At 44.5% G+C, this 21,007-nt stretch overlaps 1 protein-coding gene across 6 annotated transcripts in view; it reads left to right on the top strand.

The window, feature by feature from the left end:
• The window catches only part of LPP (LIM domain containing preferred translocation partner in lipoma), a 444,446-nt gene that overhangs the window by 288,777 nt on the left and 134,662 nt on the right, over positions 1-21,007 (top strand). For all 6 annotated transcript variants that reach the window (XM_034781639.1, XM_034781636.1, XM_034781641.1 and 3 more), the window contains one exon: positions 1,923-2,621. In XM_034781639.1, the coding sequence (XP_034637530.1) occupies positions 1,923-2,621 (699 nt within the window). The remainder of the gene's footprint in view (positions 1-1,922; positions 2,622-21,007) is intronic.

Here is a 21,007-nt window from a genome sequence, read left to right on the forward strand (position 1 = left end):
CCTGACGATCTAGCCAGCTTTCTATCCACCTTATAGTCCATTCATCCAGCCCATACTTCTTTAACTTGCTGGCAAGAATACTGTGGGAGACCGTATCAAAAGCTTTGCTAAAGTCAAGGAATAACACATCCACTGCTTTCCCCTCATCCACAGACCCAGTTATCTCCTCATAGAAGGCAATTAGGTTAGTCAGGCATGACTTCCCCTTGGTGAATCCATGCTGACTGTTCCTGATCACTTTCCTCTCCTCTAAGTGTTTCATAATTGATTCCTTGAGGACCTGCTCCATGATTTTTCCAGGGACTGAGGTGAGGCTGACTGGCCTGTAGTTCCCCGGATCCTCCTCCTTCCCTTTTTTAAAGATGGGCACTACATTAGCCTTTTTCCAGTCATCCGGGACCTCCTGCAGTAAGTTGTTTAAAAACGCTACAGCACACTTGGAAATCTTCTCACCTAAGTCCTCTATGCTAGTTAATCTTTAGAAATTCTCTGCCTAATGGCAGATGAAATTTGAGATTTTCTTATTCTTTTTTATTGCTTCTCTTTGTGTGTTGTGTACGGGAGGTTGAATGGTTTTTTACATATGCAACTTACGAAGGGTCCATAAATTCTATAGTGCCCCTCTTTCCACTGCTGTCTGGGGTTTGGTAGCAACTCATACAAGATTGGTAATCTGTGGGGTAAGATTTTAGCCTAAAGTCGAATGAAGCCTTACTGTAGACCACCCTGGGGGTCCATTCACTTCAACAAGAGCTGCATCTGCCTCCACTAAGGCTGAAATTGACTCTTAGATTATAGAATTGATTCTGGGTGAAATTCATTCTCATGCAGAAAGCTCAACAAAAGCTTGGGAAACCATTTAAGACCAATTTAAAAGTGACAAGCAAAGGAAATTTTTAAAAATTGCATTTCTTCACTTTTCTGCTTCTTCCTCTATATAATGAAAGCAGGGAAAATATATAAACTTTTCAAAAGAAAAAGAGGAAAACGAGGTGAATTTTAAGAACTTTCCCACCTTTTTTTTGGTTGTCTTGGATCATCAGCAAAGATGTCCTTTCATGAGGCAGTGGGGTTAAATAGGTCTTCACCAAAACAAACAAATGTTTTATACACATGAAACCTAAAATCCCCTCAGTCCATTGCTCAGTTCTTGTTTCTCTAATTCTGCATTTGTCCACTGAGTCCCAGGGACAGGCCTGATCTCGCAACACATCCATGGCAGAGCTGTGAACAGAACCAATGTCTCTTGAATCCCAGTCCTGTTCACACTGGATTCAGAGGACTTAAGCCTTCAGGACTGCTGGCCTCACTCTGCGCTTACACCTCCCTGCAATCACTCCAGATTCACACCAGCATAACTGAGAGCAGAACCAGGCTTTATATGTGTATATTGGCATAGCTCTGTATTTTCCTTTGGCATTAGATCCGGGGCAATGTGTCTTGCTTGGGAACACTTCCATGGGAGTTGCTTTTAATCCATCCCTTTGCACTGCTTTCTGTGTATTAAAAGGAGCCTCCTTATCAGTGGGCAGGATCTCATGAACACATTTCGGAATCCTCTCCATTTCAGAGCTCTCTTCTTTTACAGGAACCTTTACAGCTATGCACATTGACTCCCCTCTTATTATTATCCAGCAATTGCTTTTGTTTAAGGCAGTTTTTTGTAGAGTCAAAACCCCAGAGAAAAGTGAAATATCCTGCTTGGCAGTTCTGTTCTGTTGTACGGGTTTTGCCCCTGCTCTGCTATTGCCGTTGTCTAATGTGTAGTCTCAGGTACATTCCTGCTTTACTTAGCCGTTTCTGTGGCTGTGCAGCTGGTGCTATAAAATCCTATTTCCATTTAACCCTGGCTGCTTGTTTTAACCATCTGTATGTTTCCTTCTTGCTGGTGATAATATTTTTCTCCTCTTATTGTTCCACAGGGCTCTGGGTTCCCCACCGGCTCCCCGGTTACTTCTCCCCCGGGATCTACTCCGGTTACTGGGCACAAGCGGATGATCATTCCCAACCAGCCGCCTCTCACTGCCACCAAGAAATCTACTGCCAAGGCACCGGTGCAACCTGCTGCCCCGCCCGCCCCAGTCCCAGTGACTCCTGTTGGTACGCTAAAACCTCAGCCGCAACCAGTTCCAGCTTCTTATATCACCGCGTCCACTCCCACCCGCCCGGCGTTCAACGTACAGGTGAAAACAGCCCAGCCCAGCCCTCACTTCCAGCCACCTGGCCCACCGCCCGTTCAGTATGGGCTGGGTCCAAGCCAATCCTACGCTCCTCAGCCAGCCCGGCCCCCGGGGCCAGCACAGTATGTTCCATCTCAGCCTCGTGGTCCTGAGTATGGCTACGCTCCCCAGCCTGCACGTCCTTCAGAGCCTCCTTATGGCTTTGCACCTTCACAGGGGCGGTATCAAGATCTTTACTACCCTTCAGGCCCTGGATATGGAGGAAGAAATGGCTCGGAACCATCCTATGTGCCACAAAACACCTGGAAGCCCGAGCCGGCCTATCCCACAGCTAACACCATGGCCCAAAATCCAGCTGGGCCGTACCAACAGCCCAGCACAAAGAAGACCTACATTACGGATCCGGTGTTAGCACCTCCTCCACCACCCATGCAGCCAAAGGTAAGAGAGAGACAGCCACTCTTAGGCTTGGTTTTGCCCAGGTGTGGTTTTTCAGTCTTGTTAGTTATTGAACGGCGCTCGTCGAGATGCCAGTGCACGGGTTTGAAGACACGTTCACTGTTTTTTTAGTCATGTTAAGCTCACTGTATTGAGATAATGGGATTGCCAACTTCATCTTTAAAAAGAAGAACAGGAGTACTTGTGGCACCTTAGAGACTAACAAATTTATTAGAGCATAAGCTTTCGTGGACTACAGCCCACTTCTTCGGATGCGAAAGCTTATGCTCTAATAAATTTGTTAGTCTCTAAGGTGCCACAAGTACTCCTGTTCTTCTTTTTGCGGATACAGACTAACACGGCTGTTACTCTGAAACTTCATCTTTGTGTCCTGTCGAGATAGGGCTACAGAGGGCACAGAAAGCCGCCAAGTCTGGTGTTTTCTCTCTGATTGGCTTTTTTTTTTTTTTTGGTAACTGACTGGTAGAAAATGGGAACTTTCATCTGATTTGAAAATACAAGTGCTGGGGTCTTAGAAATTCCACCTTTCCTGTGGGGTGACCGTGTCTCATTTCAGGAATGCAGTGATATTCCACAGAATTCACCCTGCAGGGCAGAGGAATTTTAAGCTCTGAAACTTTAAAACTCATCATCCCAATTAATAGGACATGTAATTATGTGGCCTTATGATGCCCTGATCTTTCAGACCTGCTTCTCCTAAGATTGATTAAGAGATTACTGACAAAGACTTGGGATCATGTACACCGTTGGGTCTGTTTTGTTCTCCAGTTACCAGGGGGAAAATTATTCCTGTCCATGTGCTTAAAGCTGAGGGGGGGGGGGCGGGGGGAAACAGTGTTGTTCATTGAATGTGGTTTAAGTGATTCTGTGCATCATTACTTACCCCTGAAACTACACAAAAATGTTTTCCTACACCAAGCTTGGCGACCGTGAAAAGCTTCCGCGTGTGCTGCCCATCCCTTCCAACCAGTGTCAGAGCAAAGGAGCCCTTCAAAGAGGCCTCTTAATGTGAAATTGACTAGACAAAGAAAGTTAAACTCACTGCTTAGACCTTGATCCAGAAACCAGGTCTACACAAGCAGAGTCCCATTTCCTTCAAAAGCTGTTCCTGTGGATACAGGGGCCTGGCTCTGCAGATCCAGGTTCAGGATTGAGGCCTTGGTGAGGTGTTTGAAAACAGTGTCAGCGGTGAAAAGTAAATAAATTTGTAAAATCTAAGCTGCTGTTGCCACAGGTAAGAGATAGTTATTCATGTACGTGGAGCCAAATTCCACCGTCTGTTGTAAGTATGCATTTGGATTTTATCTTGGCAGTGTGCTATTAATACGAGTGCTCTAACCTCCCCACAACGGGAGTGGTGCCTGTGTGCGTTCATTGCTTTGCGCTCGCCGAGGCCTGAAGACAACTGGGCTCAAATCCCGCGCCAATGAAAGCATCGCTGTCAAAGGCTACCTCGATCTGCCTCAGTGCAGAACTTGTCTCTAGCCTTTTAATGCTGAGAGAAGAATGCTAAATAGTTACAAAACAAAACACAAAAAGCTCCTCCCATCGACCTTACCCTCGCTCGGTCCACCCAGCCCTTTTTAGTAGCCAGATTTCATTCCAGTTTCCTGAATTCAGGAACTATTCAAAGCAGGGAAGCTCAGTGTTTCTCAAGTCAGGATAGACAAAACAACAAATAAAAGTCCTTGAAATACAGTCTGCTGGCAACCTTACTAATTAACTTTTTGTCTTCCGCAGAGCTGTGAGCACAGGAGGGGAGGGGACTCTGTATGTGTCACATGTCTGATATTAGGTAGAGCTGATGTTGTTTTTTAAAAAGTATCGTACTGCTTGGGCCAGATCCGTCGCTGGCGTAAATCGGTGCGACTCCATTGAAGTCAGTGGGATGACATCCGTTTACATCAGCTAAGGAGCTGGCCCTTAGAAGAACCATAGCGCAGTGTCTCTATGGAAGCATAACTCGCTTCTCACCACGGACAGCGTGAGTCTTGCAGCCGTATTTGCAATACAAAGCTGGAAGGGACAAGACAATTTAGCTTAAGTTTATATTTATAATGTAAAATCATTTCTTCTGCAAAACATCCTTTCCACTTATTGATACATAAATCCCTTTGGGAATTTCATTTCCTTCGTAGCCTGCCGAAGGCACGTTGCTATCCAGTTTCAGCATGGGCACAACCGCTATCCTGAATAGTCGTGGAGGAAGCTGCGCGTTACTTATTAGTAAGAAGCAGGGTAGAATTGATGGAGATCTCCCAGGGTAATAGGAAGTGTCCAGTAAATACACCCACCCCTTTGGAATGTTTTGTCATTGGCCATAAAAGCAGCATTGTTTCACTAGACTGTATCTTCTCTCTCTCCTTTTGCAATCTGGCTTATTAGGATGAACCAACTTTTTGGAATGATTTCATATCAAGGAAAAGTTGCTGAAAATGTTACAGCCATGACATCCATTGGAGAAATCACTGTAGCTGGTTTTACTAGATGCACAAGGGATCTTAGCTTGTTTACTCTCCATACACCTGTATGGCACATTTGTTTGAGGTTTGTTTATAGAGATCTTTAATTGAGTAAAATGAGTATTAACCTAGGGTAAGAAACAGACATTAATTAATGTCTCGTAAAATGGAATAAGACCTGTCGGAATCTTACTCCTTTCAAGGGAATGACCCAGACGATCTGAGGGCATAAAATCATTTTTAAATGTTATTAATACTAGTGGATTCTTAATGTAATGTACTTGCAAAATGAAAGGGGTGTGGTAACAAATCCAGCGACACCCAGAAGTGCGTGGTGTTCCGCTCAGCTGGACACCATGGCCTAGAACTAGAACGGACTGAAATTTTTCATTCAAAATGTGTTGTTGTTTTTTTGATGAAAACGGCTTTTGGTTTGCAACATGCCTGGGAAGAGGATCACGGCCGGTGGTTCTGTCTCTGACAGCCTGAAGCAGGAGCAGGCAATGTGCCACGTGCTAATCATGTTGAAGTTGCGGTTGATCCAAAGTAAATCTAGCTTGGTATGGGAACAAACGGAAAACCCAAGACTGTGCTGTTCCTTCAAGCCCACGCAGAACAATGAGTTGCACTTAGGAAGTGAAAATGCCAAATGAGTCGGATCAGTCCAAGTGTGTGTTGAATTGCCTTTTGTAGTAATTCTGTTAATTTTAATGCCCAAGTCATCATTAGGAAATGAACTAATGAAGCATATGTCCTCATTTAAACCTTAATATTTCACTAGGGAATTCCTGCCTCTCTCTCTCTAATCTGCTTCATATGTCGTGGGGATATCCATATGATCAGTTGCAGAACCATGTGATTAAAATGTGGAACCTTGTGACAAATACCATTTATCACATGATCCTCCATTTTTCCCACTGCATTCTGCCCCCTCCTACGTAGAGTCAGATTCGAAAACATCCCTGTAGGTAACTCCACCCCACTCATAGGTCACGGAACAGAAGACCATAATGAGTCACTGACCACTGATCAGCCACAGCCCACTGATATTTTGGCACAAAACTATCCGCAGTGGAAAACACAAGCAGTAGCAGAGAGTCTCCAGCACAGAGAGTCCTTTGAAGCTTATGCCTTGGTCATATCAGAAACAAAGAAATCCCACCACTTTGCCACTGTAGCCGCCAACGGACATCCACACCGTACTATTCCAGGTCACTAATCTCCTTGTTAAACCGTAATGCCTTCGCTCAATTCCATAGCCCAGCACCTCGTGCTATGATGAACTATCCGCCTGTTTCTCAGAGACTTTCTGCCACCTAGACAGCCTCTTGGGACACCAGGAACCATATAGCAGACCCAGGCCCAGTAATGTTACACCTTGCCTTTCCAAATCTGGCTCTTTCACACAACTGTAAGTCCTGGAAGCGCTGCAGGGAAACCAACTCACCCCCTGCGGCTCTGATCCAGGCTATTCTTGGCTAGTGAAAGTCAGTCCTGGCTCCTACTAACTGAGACTGTGAATACTTCCTTCAAGAAGACAAGCTACCTCCTGCCTAAAGCACTGTCGAATCTAGTCAGTACTTAAGGAAACCTTTGGACAACTCAGCCAACCTCTCCATGTACCGCCCAGAATCTAACCTTACATACACAGGCAAGCTAATGGAAAAGCTCATCAAAGGTTATCTCCTGCTCCACCTTAGTGCAGCCAGTACCTTGCACTCCTCCTGATCAAGCGTCAAATGAGGACGCAGAGGAGGGATGGCAGGAAGACATGAATTAAGATCATAGAAGATTAGAGTTGGAAGAGAACTCAGGAGGTCATCTAGTCCAACCCCCTGTTCAAAGCAGGACCAACCCCAACTAAATCATCCCAGCCAGGGCTTTGTCAAGCCAGGCCTTCAAAACCTTTAAGGAAGGAGATTCCACCACCTCCCTAGGTAACGCATTCCAGTGCTTCACCACCCTCCTAGTGAAATAGTTTTGCCTAATATCCAACCTAGACCTCCCCCACTGCAACTTGAGACCATTGCTCCTTGTTCTGTCATCTGCCACCACTGAGAATAGTCGAGCTCCATCCTCTTTGGAATCCCCCTTCAGATAGTTGAAGGCCGCTATCAAATCCCCCCTCACTCTTCTCCTCTGCAGACTAAATAAGCCCAGTTCCCTCAGCCTCTCCTCATAAGTCATGTGCTCCAGCCCCCTCATCATTTTTGTTGCCCTCTGCTGGACTCTCTCCAATTTGTCCACATCCTTTCTGTAGTGGGGGCCCCAAAACTGGACGCAGTACTCCAGATGTGGCTCACCATTGCTGAATAGAGAGGAATAATCACTTCCCTCGATCTGCTGGCAATGCTCCTACTAATACAGCCCAATATGCTGTTAGCCTTCTTGTCAACAAGGGCACACTGCTGACTCATATCCAGCTTCTCATCCACTGTATTCCCCAGGTCCTTTTCTGCAGAACTGCTGCTTAGCCAGTCGGTCCCCAGTCTGTAGCAGTGCATGGGATTCTTCTGTCCTAAGTGCAGGACTCTGCACCTGTCCTACTTGAACCTCATCAGATTTCTTTTAGTTCAATCCTCCAATTTGTCCAGGTCACTATGGACCCTATCCCTACCCTCCAACATATCTACCTCTCCCCCCAGCTTAATGTCATCCACAAACTTGCTGAGGGTACAATTCATCCCATCATCCAACTCATTAATGAAGATGTTGAACAAAACCGGCCCCAGGACAGACCCCTGGGGCACTCCACTTGATACCGGCTGCCAACTAGGAATCAAGCCATTGATCACTACCCGTTGATGAATTAATGCTCTTCTCTGGGTCACCGGGAAGGACCATACGTCCATACTTACATGGTTGGACTTCTGCGAGGCATTCAGTATGGTCAGTCATGGAGTCCTGCCATCCCACCTCAGAGATGTGGCAAAGTGGAGTGGGATCATGTTGACAGAGCTTCAGTCATTCCACTCAGACCACAGTCACAATCACCATAGTCCTTACCCATAGAGTGCAACAGGGATCCATTCTCTCCACAGCCTGATCGACTCCTATATGAAGCTAATACAGGAGATGTGAAGTCCAATCTCTTGACACCACTGCAGGGCTAGAAACAGGAAAGGGAAGATTCCTGACTTCTCAATGGCCAGAGGGGAAGGGCTGAGGGGGCCAGGTGCTCCTAGCTCACATCAGGCTTTAAATCAGAGACGTTATGGCCTTGGCTACACTCGGGACTTCACAGCGCTGCCGCGGCAGCATTGTGAAGCGCAAATGTAGTCGCGCCGCCAGCACTGCGAGAGAGCCCTCGCAGCGCTGTATGTACTCCACCTCTCTGAGGGGAATAGCGTGCAGCGCTGCGAGCGAGCGTGCAGTGCTACAGGCTCTGATTACACTGGTGCTTTACAGCGCTGCACTTGCTGCGCTTGGGGATGGGGGGGGTTCACACCCCTGCAGCAAGTTGCAATGCTATACGCCGCCAGTGTAGCCAAGGCCTAGAAGTGGAAAACTGGTTTTTAGGATGTTTTTATAGGTTTCTCGGGGTATGTCTACTCTACAAATGGAGGTGTGAGTGTCACGCAGCTAGGCACACTCATGGCCACTTGAATCAAGCTAGCAGGGGTAACAATGGAAGTGTCGACATGGGGGAATGAGTTTCAGTACAGGCGAACAGAGTCCCTGGCACCCAAGTACAAGCCTGTGCCATCCCATCTACGCTACTGTTGTTACCAGGGCTAGCTAGATTAAAGCTAGCATGGGCATGTCTTCACTTGGCGTATAGACATACCCTACAATTGTGTTAATTTTTCCCTTCCACTGGGTGTCTGTATAGTTGAACTCAGACTAACTAAGAGTGTGTCTGCCTGTTAGGCAAAGGGAAAAACAACAAAAATAGTATTGATACAATTTTTTTAATAGTTCTTTCTGGCATTTCTCAAGGTGTTCTGTAGAAGTCTGGCATGTTCAAAACCCTCATCAGCTGGCCAGGGCTGGTAGAACCGTTTTCTCGATATTCATTTGGAACGATCTGTGTAATGCACTCATCCTATCGCCATTGGAAAGCTAAGCTGCTTTTCCTATGCCGTGCTGATGCCTTGCACCACACCTCACCAGCACACATTGTGTAAACACCACATCTTCTAAGAACAGGGACTTTAGAGAGTTTTGATAATTTTCAGTGGCGTTATTGTTTGTATCCTTTCTCCTGCAAAGTCCTGACGGTCGTAGTGACCATGGATCCAACTAAACCAGATTGCAGTGGGAAACAAAATTGCCACTAACGTAGAGGCCTGGAATTCTAAACTCCTTTTTAATTCTGAGGTTCAGTGGGAAGGGGGGATGTTGGATTCTAGTCCCCATATCTGGATCTGTCCTGATGGCTTTGATAGCAGGTTGGATCCCAAACAGGATCAGGGTGTTTTCCGTATCCTGTGTGAATGCAGATGAAACCTAGTGAGTTTTTGGTCCAGTGTGGTGGTAATCTCATGATGGAACAATTGATTTCACAAGATCTCTGCCATTGAGAAAGAGAATCTTTCAAGAACACCACATGAGATTTTGGTGTCATCTAACTCAGAGTTGAATTTTAGCCCTGATTCAGTATCACACCTGAACCCCAGATCTTTTGTAAGCTCCCTCCCCTTCCCCAAACCAATCTTCCACTCCACACGTGTTGTTGATGGGGCTAGAACCTCGCATCTGCAGCGCCAAGCCACAGTGCTGTTTTAGCTAAGGGAGGAACTCCCGTATCTGAAAGCAGTAGTAGGGTCTCGTCTTCTATATGATCGTGCTGCTAAAGGAGGACAAAACACACCTAGTCTACACAAAATCTGGATCTCAACAGCATGAAAACATGCCAGTTGCCTGAGACACCACCTCAGCATGTACAGTGTTCTAGGTACGCCCTATAGTAAATATTGAGAATGCTGCAAACAATGAGGTAAGGCTAACAAATTATCTAACCCTCTTAGCAAGGTTTGAATGGTGACCTCTTTGAAGAGAACAGGCATAAACCAGTTTGTCTTGTTGCAGTGTGCCACAGTCGGCATTTCTGTATCTCCCTCTGGAATCAGCAGTAATAATGGTCTCTTGAAGCTCCCAGTGACCAAAATGGTCCCTAGATAATGCAGCTTTATGTATTTATTTTGCCTCTCACTCTTCCCAAGCCGCTGCTTGAGTCAGGGTGTCCAGCTGGCTGAAAATCTGCAGCGAAGACATTCACTTGTGTGTGTCATCTTCAGCTCGGAGACACCTGCTCACCGATGTCCAAAGCTATGATTGATGCACTCCGCTTGTACAGGTGTAATATTTTATTTATGGTGGAAAGATACTGTCTGCCATCACTCATAGACCATAAAGAAGGTGCACCCGGCAGTTATGTTTTAACTGGGACTCATACTCTTACTGTTAATCCTGTGACTAAGATGTTTCATTCTCTGCTGATTAATAAAATCAGTGGGCCAGATTCCCTCCTGGTGGCATAGGGACGTGTGCTTCCCTGTAACAACCTGGTCCTCCACACTGCAGAGAAGGTGGACAGCCACCCTCAAGCCACCTTTGTCTCACTCTACCATGACCCTCTCCATGGAGGTCTTTTCACCACAGAGAGGTCATAGGTCAACGCCTGAGCTTTGGACTCCAGCACAGACCCTGGGTGAATTTGACCCTAAGTGGTGTTAAAATGAAGGAGGAGAAAGAAGGAGGCAGTGTATCTAGAACTGAGACGAGGTGATTGGAATCAGGACTCCTGGGTTCTATTCTCAGCGCTGCTCTGTGACCTTGGACAAGTTTCCTGACCTTTGTGCACCTCAGTTTACCAATCTGCAAGGGGGATATGTAATACTTCCCTCTCTGGGCTGTTGTGAGCTTTTGCAAAGTAATCTTCCTAATGCCATTCAAGACTTTCAGATGAAAAGGCACTTTCAGAAGTGCAAAGTGTTATAAAAAACTATTTAGACTTTTCCACGTTCGTCCTTATCTCTAGGGATCCAATGTGAACTATACGGCACCCTAACGCCTTTGTAGATCCCCTCTCACAGCATAAACTTTCCTTTCCTTTGGGACTTAGAAACTTCAGTTTCGTTCACAAACAGGAAGCGGCTGAGGGCAGAGGAACGTTTCGCAATAGTCATTTAGGAATTGCATTCCTGAAATAGTAAAAAAAAAAAAAAAAAAAAAAAAAAAAAGAGTTGTTAATTGTATGACCAGCTCAGTTAGTTGATGTGAAAGGTAATTGTGTGTGTGGTTATGGGAGCAGGTGAGGTCAGCAAAGACTTGTGAGCTACAAAAGAAAGCAACTTAAATTTACAGCTTTAGAGCATGGCTTTTGCAGTGGAAGTCTTTAGACTGTCACCGTGGATTAGCAGCACGAGAGGAATAATTGCGCAAGAGGCTTTTGACATAATACCTAGATGTTCTTTCTTCCTCCTTCTTAAAATAATCTGAGGACAATGCCTCCATACATAATACAACTAGGGGCAACCTTGACATTATTTAAGGGCTCTGATTTGACCATGTTTGACCCTTGATAACCAAACAGCCTTTAAATATACGGTTTACATTTTGAGATACAATTGGGAAGTGAATTATGTTGGTGTTGCAGTCTGCTAGTTACGGGTTCTATTGTCGTAGCCTACATACTGTACTCAGCATCTTTGTGTGAGGTGGTATAGTCCTCCCGACTCCTGTTCCGTTGTCCCAGACCTGCTACTGACTCAGGGCGTAGCTTTGGGCAGCTGTCTCAGTTTCCTCTTCTGTAAAGTTGGGATTGTAACACTAATCTACGGTGTTTCTACACAACGGCAAGGAGTAGTATGTGGGCTAAACTGGAAGACCTGAAAGTATTAGTACATAAGCTCAATTATGATTTGACTGGCATCTCTGAGATTTGATGGGATAAATCTCATGACTGGAATATTGGTATACAGGCATATAGTTTGTTCAGGAAGGACAGGAGGGGAAAAAAGGGCAGAAGTGTTGCATTATACATCAAGAATATATACATTTGTTCTGAGGCCCAAAAGGACTTGAGAGGCAGACCAGCTGAAAGTCTCTGGGTAAAGATCAAAGGGGGGAAATAGGGATGATGTCATGGTAAGGGTCTGCTATAGACCACCGAATCAGGGAGAGGAGGTAAATGAGGCATTTCTAGAACAAATAACAGAAATATCCAAACATGAGACTGGTAGAACTGGAGGTCCTTAACCAGCCATCTGTTGGAAAAAGTAATACAGCAAAACACAAAATTTCCAGTAACTCCTTGGAATGTTGTGGGGACAACTTTTTGTTTCAACAGATGGAGGAATTACCAAGGGGACAGCCATTTTAGACTTGATTCTGATCAACAGGGAGGGATTGGTCACGAATCTGCAGGTGGAAGGCAATTTAGGTGAAAGCGATCATGAAATAATAGATTTCACGATCCTAAGGAAAGGAAGGAGTGAGAGCAGCAGAATAAGGACAACGGACTTTGCAAAAGTAGACAACTCAGAGGATGGTGTTAAGATCCCACGAGCAGAAAATCTAAGGGATAAAGGAGTTCAGGAGAGCTGGCAATATTAAAGGCACAACTGCAAACTATCCCAATGTGAAGGAAAGGTAGGAAGACTAGGAAGAGGCCAATATGGCTCCATCAGGAGCTTTTTAATTACTTGAAAATCAAAAAGGAATCCTACAAAAAGCGGAACATGGATGAATTGCTAAGGAGAATTACGAAAGACTAGTGCAAAGTCAGACAGGCTAAGGCTTGGTCTACACGTGAAACTTCTGTCATCATAGGTATATTGGTCAGGGTTGTTAAAATAAACAAACACAAAACCACACACCTCTAAATGACGTAGCTACGCCATCATAACCCCCAGTGTAGGCACAGCTATCTTCTTCTTTCACATGGCATTTGAAAAGCAATGGGCTGGGATTATAATTGAATTTTGAGATAAAAAGCCACTCTAATGCTCCTGGGGTTGGTTGGTGGATCCGTCGTGTGCCCACCCTGTAAGCCTGAACGGGGGAGTGGTTTGCGATGTGCCCCAGGGTTTGTACCTCATGACAGTCACAATTTGGTGATTCTGTCAATGTAGCTAATGCTGTCTGGAGAGCTGGTGTTCCTGTACCGACATAAAAAACCCTTCTGTCAGCATAGACTATGTCTACGCTATAGGGTTCTGCTGGCATAGCTATGCCAGTATAGTCTCAAAAGTGTAGACATACCCTAAGGCACAGAATGAATTACATCTAAAGGGACATAAGGGCATGAAGAAGAGGTTCTTTACAAACATTAGAAACAAGATGAAGGAAAGTGTAGGTTCTCTACTTAGTGGGGAAGGAGAGCTAATAACTGATGACATTAAGAAGGCTGAGGTGTTTAATGCCTGTTTTGCTTCACTCTTCAGTAAAGGTTTAATGGTGACCAGATACTGAACACATTTAATATTAACAAGAGGGGGAAAGGAACGCAAGGGACCTGATAAGTCTTCAAATATGTTAAGGGCTGTTCTAAAGAGGACTGTGATTAGTTGTTCTCCATGTCCACTGACGGTAGGACAAGAAGTAATGGGCTAGCTCTGCTGGGAATGGGCGACGGGATGGATCACGTGTTGATTACCTGTTCTGTTCGTTCCCTCTGGCGCTGGCCACTGTCAGAAGACAGGACAGTGGGCTGGATGGACCATTGGTTTGGCCCAGTCTGGCCGTTCTTATGTTCTAATGTTTTATTGCTCCATGGTTCTCATTGGTTCTGGTTTGAGTTATTAGGCTATAAAGCTGGGTGATTGTGCCCCTGGATGAATAGTGAACAGTGGGCCCAGTCCTGCAGGCACTTCTGAGCCTAGCGCTTAAGTGTTCATGGCACACTACACTCAGTAGTTGTGATTGGAGGATTGGACCCTGAGATTCACGCACCGTACATGGAATCCTCAAGGAAAAGACTATCCAATTAATCTGTCCTCCAAGATTCAGCCACATGAGACCTAGCAACTTTGTCCTATCTAAGCTATAAATGCAGCTACACCGAGTAGAAAGTGCTCCGTATTGGTATGTTTAATATATGGCGGAATCCCGAGGTTATATTTTTATTTACTGAGCATAAACGTTCCATATTAAATTCACTTAAATTCCCACGTAATGCTGTTTCCCATGGAGATTTACTTTCAGATAACTATCATGCAAATCAGTATATTAAATGAAATAGCATCCTTTAAAAAAAAAAAATCCCATCACCAGCTAAAAGAACCCCTCCAAGGCAAACGGCATCTGCAATTATACTGACAATTTTTTTTCTGAAATGAAAATAGTAAATTATAAAGTTGTAAAACTGTTTTGCAATAATATTTTGTTTTATAACCCATATTATTTTACCTAGTAGCTGTCTGGCTCCAAAGCAAGTTATATAATGTGATATTATGAATATGGTGTCTTGACTTTTTGTCTAGGGAATTAATTTAAGAGCTCTAAACTTTCCAATCACATTCTCTGCTTTGTTCCAGACATGGTTTATTCTGTCTGCCTGAAAAATATCAGCTAAATTGTGGCTTGTAACCGAACTATTTGTACTCCTCTCTATCCAAACTAATAGGGCATTGACTCAGTTTTACATGCGTCCTTAAAACAGACCAGACTGAAATGTTCTGTCTGAAGTGAGCGACATAAAACAAAAGCAGAAAAGCAGAGTTGTTATAATGTTAGCTGATCAGTGTATGGGTCAGGTGGCGTATTCAACCCCTGTAGCGCCCCCTGGTTCGGGATGCAGTGCTGCAAGGGGTCCTCGTTCCCGGTGCATTTGCCTCTCGCTGTCTGCGCTGTGGGTCAGGCCTCCAGCCAACTCACAAAGTCCAGACCCCTTGCAGGGGACTCAAAGTCCCAGGAGCCTACAGTGCTGCCTGTTGGTTCCTCCTCGCCTGTATATCAGGTGTTGCCCCATCTGGGATCTCGCTCCCTATCTGGGCAGCGTCCTACTTAGAACTTAGCTGTTCCCTTGCTAACTGGCTAACACGCCACTACCTGGAGCACCTACCTGCTCCCAGGTGTATTTTGCAGGGTCTCCATGGGCCAGTTAGGGCCTGATTCCCTTGAAGGACCACTGGCCCCATAATTTACCATTACCGAGCATTTTCCATTACTTGGTTTGTTACCAGATCAGAGACATGACTTCTTATTATTCTTTATATCTTGCATTTATCTAATACCCTTCATCCTGAAAGATTAGTCAGGTTTTGTAACTCAGACTGATAGCAGCTTAAACTGATAGGTTGGGATCAGTGAAACTGAACTGCACCTGGGGTAAAACACAGCAGTTGTTTTAACAGCACACAGCGACACTACACAGTGGTTAAGGACAGGAAGTGCAGATGAACACTGTATCCAGTTGAAACTGCAGGGAGGATTTAGGGAAGCACCAATATAAATAAATGTTCCTGTTGGAATTGGGATGTAGGTTAGCATATCATCTTGCTCCCATTACTTCCTCATCTTTCATTCCTACTTATTCCCAAACTTTATTGCCACCTGAATCCTAGATTTCCCCCCGGCTTTGTGACAGTTGGTCACATGTTAAGTGAATCCCTCTTCTGTTGTTGCAAAGAAGAGAAGTTGTTGTACCAGGACTGGAAAACTTCATGGTTTCCCTGGGTATATGGATAAGAGAGCAAAGTCCTGCAAGGCAGTGCCACTGATGGATTTGGGTACTAGGTTAGAACCTTTAATCCAAAGGGGCTTTATTTTTCAATTCCAGAAATCTCAAGAGAAGAACTCATTTTGCAAGATTCATACCATTGAGGAAGGCAGAAATCTTGTTACATTTCTGCCTCTATGTCCAGAATCTCATGAGAATATCTTGAAAGATTCATTGGTTTAATGTCACAATGGATTGCTGTGATCATCTAGTCTGACCATGGAATTAAGGCCTGCATCTCACTGAGCAACTTGTTTGAAGTAGAGCAGTGGTTCTCAACGTTCTCCACAAGAGGCTCTGTTTTCCATATTGGGACTCCCCCCACCTACCCCTGGAGCCCATTCCCGTTGAGCTGCAGTTCCTCTCCCATTTAGCAGTATGGAATGGGCAGGGTCTTGACACCTGTTCACAACCCCCAGACTCAGAACCCATAAACCCAGGTATATTGCTTAGAAATACATCCAGTCTTGCAGCTGTTCAAGCCAAACCCTTGACTTTGCTTCCTTCTGAACCTCCCAAAACTACATTAAACCTAATCTGGGTTCTCACCTGACTTCCTCTGTCCTTCTCCACATAAAGCATCATTCAAACAAATGGTATTCTTCACCCAGGGCCAGGGCCTGAAGGCCAGGGTTTTACCATTGTTTTCATCTGGTGCGTGGTTGACAACTCTGAAATCCTCCCCAAGACAAATGCAGTCTGGGGAGCAGTAGAGCTTGCTTCCCTACCATGCCTTGTCAAAGTGTCTCAATCTCCCAGAGGAACAATTCTTCACGTCCCATTCTCTCCTTGGCCAGCCAAGGGGTGTCACTCCTAAGGGCAGCTTTTGTGCTGTGAACACTTGACCACTCAGGGCCAAATCTTGATCCCACTGAAATCAACAAGAGTTTGCTGTTTTTGTTGTATAGTCCAGACTGTGGCACCATAGCAATCAAGTTCTCTGTGGTTCATTTATCCTGTGAGGGAAAAAAAGAATTATTTATCGCTGTTTTTCAGTTGGGGGTACTGAGACATTTACATGGCTTGTTGAAGCTCACAGGGTCCATCGTTGGCAGAGACAGGAATCTATCCCAGTTCTGCTGACTCCTAGTTGGGTACCTTTAAGCACAAAGACATTCCTTCCTGTCTCTTCCATTGAGTTGAATGGGAACAAGGTTGGGTTATTGGTTTAGGATCTGGGCTGAGAGTACACCACCAGCTAATTCCATCGTACCCTTACAGCCGAATCCTTGAATCACTGGGCAAGTGGTGGTGGCTGCTTTCTAGTCGTTTTTAGGTTCACAAAAGCTTCAGATAATTCCTTGTGCGGCAAACCTGCCCCTTTAAACAAAGCAAACTTCCATGCAGGCATCAAGAATGTGTGCACTTGTGTTTTCCCTTTCCCAGTCCCATCACTCACCAGTGAACACATCGCAATACAGTTTTTAAACCTGAATTCAGCTCTCAAAGGGTTTCGCCTCTAAAGTCCCCCCCGCACACACTTTTTTTCACCTTCTTAGCATCGGGTCCCCTTATGGCAATTAAATACAGAGCAGCAATTAAAACTGCATGTCTGGTTTAAAAAAATGAAACGCTCATCATGAATTTACACCATCTGAAGATAAGAACGGTAAAGGGATAAAGATGACGAACAACTCAGTTCTGTGTGACCTGCTTTTGAATAAACAGCGCTATATTCCACAGTCAATTATCTCAAAAGTACAATGTGTTCCATTGGCAAAAAAAAAAAAAAAAAAAAAAAGGTTGTCAGATAGAAATGGTTAGTCAAAAGGACGCATTCACTGCAGTGAACATTCATCTTTTGTATTCCATATAATTTTATACAAACCAGGTTGGTTTGTTGTTGGGATCCCCTCCCCCCAAAACAAGATTATGCATCATTTTAATATTATTTCATGAACATCTAATTGCAGGCTTCGGAGAGAGGTGCAAGTATTGCTAGGGAAATAAAACACGGTATGCTCCGTGCAGCCCAGTAATAAGGCCTCCAATACAAAAGCGGAAAAACAAGTAATTAGTTACAACCATTGAACGGAAGAGGTCTAATGGGAGCCACAGGATAAACATTCCATTTTATTATGTCTTCATTATATGTTTTGCAAGACTCTGTGGTTATAAATTAAAATTGCTTTTTGCAGCAATGGCTGTAAAAAGTTCAAAATCTGTGAATGTACCTATTATTTTTATTTATATCACAGCAGGCTGCTAGGAGAATTAACTTTTTCCCCCCTTGTTTGTTAGTTAAAAGATGGAGAGTGCATACAAATGCATATTTGAAGGCAGCATTTAAAAACAACTTTGTTTTTTTATCAAGATGGCATCAATTTAAAGGGGAAAAATTTAGCAAACCAAAAAAGCAACTGAAGAAGTGGGGTTCTTACCCACGAAAGCTTATGCTCCCAATACTTCTGTTAGTCTTAAAGGTGCCACAGGACCCTCTGTTGCTTTTTACAGATTCAGACTAACACGGCTACCCCTCTGATACCAAAAAAGCAACGTTCATCATGTCGGCAGGTTCTTTTATTTGTTTATAAAGTTCAACTAGTACTGGTGAAAGGGGCATGAACATTTACTTTGTCTGCAACAGATTACAACTTGGGGTCTCTCACTGACAAAGCAGAACGCTTTCCAATGCTCCACTTAGCCACTGTAAATAAAGGACTGGATTGACAGCCATGGAGAATTAAGCCCACTGATCAGCCACAAAAAAGGCAATGGTAGGGTAAGATTTCCCATGCTGCCCCCTGCATTCTAGCCAGAGGGGGAACACCTTAAGGGATGAGAGAATATTCAGTCTGTGTCTCGCAGTCCTTGACCTTTTTTCTGGGACTTCTGGCAAGCGTATCAGTTTTAAGTTGTGATTTGACCTGTGGAACTCAGTGACACAAGATATCAGTGCAGCCAAGAGATTAGTAGGATTCAAAACAGGGATAGGGATTTTTATGGACACCCATTATTTATATAAAATAGGATACAAATGTAGAATTGGTATAAACCCCCATGCTTCAGGGCACAAGGCAATCAGTGACTGTTGGGGGTTAGGAAGAAATGTCCCTTGTGGTCAGGTTATTCCATTATTGTACACTAGAGGGTTTCTTACCGCTTTCCACGAAGCATCTGCTATTGGCCTGGCAGAGAATCCTGGACTGGATGGAGTTGTGATCCAGTCTGGAAATACCTCTGATGGTGGGCTGTGTTGTAAACACCACTAGTAAGTCTGGTATCACCAGATGATTTCACATTGGCCACCCAAGAGCCACCCGTACAGGTAACAGAGGAGGGGGAGGGATAGCTCAGTGGTTTGCGCATTGGCCTGCTAAACCCAGGGTTGTGAATTCACTCCTTGAGGGGGCCACTTAGGGATCTGGGGCAAAATCAGTACTTGGTCCTGCTAGTGAAAGCAGGGGGCTGGACTCAATGACCTTTCAAGGTTCCTTCCAGTTCTAGGAGATAGGCTATCTCCGTTTAAGAAAAGAAAGTCTTGCCCTAATCTACTTTCAATCTCCTTAGGCAAAGGGGTATCTTCCACCAGGTCAGAGCAAACTGCAACATATATTATCTCATGTGTCTAGGCATTGCTAATGCAGCTATCAGGGTGGCCCCATGCACTCTTCTTACTGTTTTGCTAGTATTATTTAATTGTTTTACGTATGAGACAAGGCCAAGGAGTAGAAAGCATAGGACTGACTTGTTTATAAACTAGAGAGCTGAGAGATGGTGTTTAGGACAGAGGGATGTGTTTTAAAGTAGAAACCTGAGTTTTGCCTGCACAAGACGAGAACCAGCAAACCTTGCCTCCAACTGTGATGACAGCGTCTCAGGAATCATTGATTTCCCGTTTTAGACATCGGACAGGGACTCAGTGTGCCCTGGAAATATTATCGTTGTAGCAATTTTCTCATGTGGTCGTTCAGCTTAATGTTAGAGGAACGGGTGGTGACAAGTCCAGACACTGTAAAGTCGGAACTCCATTCTAAAAATAAAGCGCTTGGTAAACTTTTAGTTGTCAACAACTTTTCGACAGTCGCTCACACTAGAAAATGGAATAAGAGGCCTCATGCAATTCCTGGCACATTTTATGGTCAAAGGAAACATCTAAGGAAGATGAATATGTTGATAACGCTGATAATTGGCAATGTCACTGGTGCCGAAGCACCATGCATGCCCTGCAGGGTTTGAAAGAGTAGTATTTACTAATAGGTGCAAATACGAGACTTGGCATCAGGACTCGTGGTACTATTCCTGACTTTGCAAATGGCTTGTTCTGTGGCTTTAGGAAAGTCGGTTTGATGTTTCTTAAAGCAAGTAGAATATTTGCCTCACAGCAGGGGTGTTCTAAGACTCGATTGTATTCAGGGCACTTTCAAAATCTGTAAATTCCAAGTATGATTGTTATTTCCTAGACTAGTGGGGACTGAAATGATGCAGAGCCCTTCATAGGGCATGTGAGTATTTGCAATGGAGACTTTTTTCATGTCCTTGTATTGGAGCTGGGAAAAATGAGAGACCATTTTTAAAAGCTGGGCTGCCAATCATTACAGTAGCTAATTTTTTTAGTATTTTATATCTTCAGAGCTCTTTGTGAACAATTAACTAAAATCCTCCAAACACCCTGAAAGGCAAGTACCGTTATCCCTGTTTTTAGAGTAATTTCCCCAAGATCACAGAGTGAATAAGTAGCACAGCTCATATCGGACTAAGAAGTTGCTTAAACCACGTTTTGTCTCTTCTGATCAGTCATTTGTCCTTCTCAAATTATGGTCCATGCACCTCTACTTGTGAGTACCAAGCAGGGGTGAGAAGAGGTGTAGATTGGATGCCTAAAAGGTTCTTTGGGAAGCGGCCTGGTGACCGATAAAGGTGGAGAATTACTGAATGAATCAATCCACATAGACACATGTGTAGACTAGTGTTCGAGGAGTGTTAGATAAACACTTGGGGAATATGCAGCATTCCTGCACGTAAGAGGCTACTCCAGCCAATGGTGCACACGATCTGAGAATTGCTGAGTGCATCCTGGTATTTAACGCACAAGGATGCCTGGCAGAACAGTGGGCGTCTTTTGGAGGGGTTGTTTTAAAAAGAACGTTTCATTCATAAGTGGGAGAAGGCCAGTTGGAGCTTGGATGGTTCCTAAACACCCTGAGCTTTTCCCATTACTGAAGCAGCAGTGTGCATTACTATGAGCAGAGAGGCAAGGAGCGGTAGGACATGGGAAGCGGGATGCATGCTGTTGGTTC

This window comes from Trachemys scripta, chromosome 9, assembly GCF_013100865.1.
Source record: "Trachemys scripta elegans isolate TJP31775 chromosome 9, CAS_Tse_1.0, whole genome shotgun sequence".
NCBI lineage: Eukaryota > Metazoa > Chordata > Testudines > Emydidae > Trachemys > Trachemys scripta.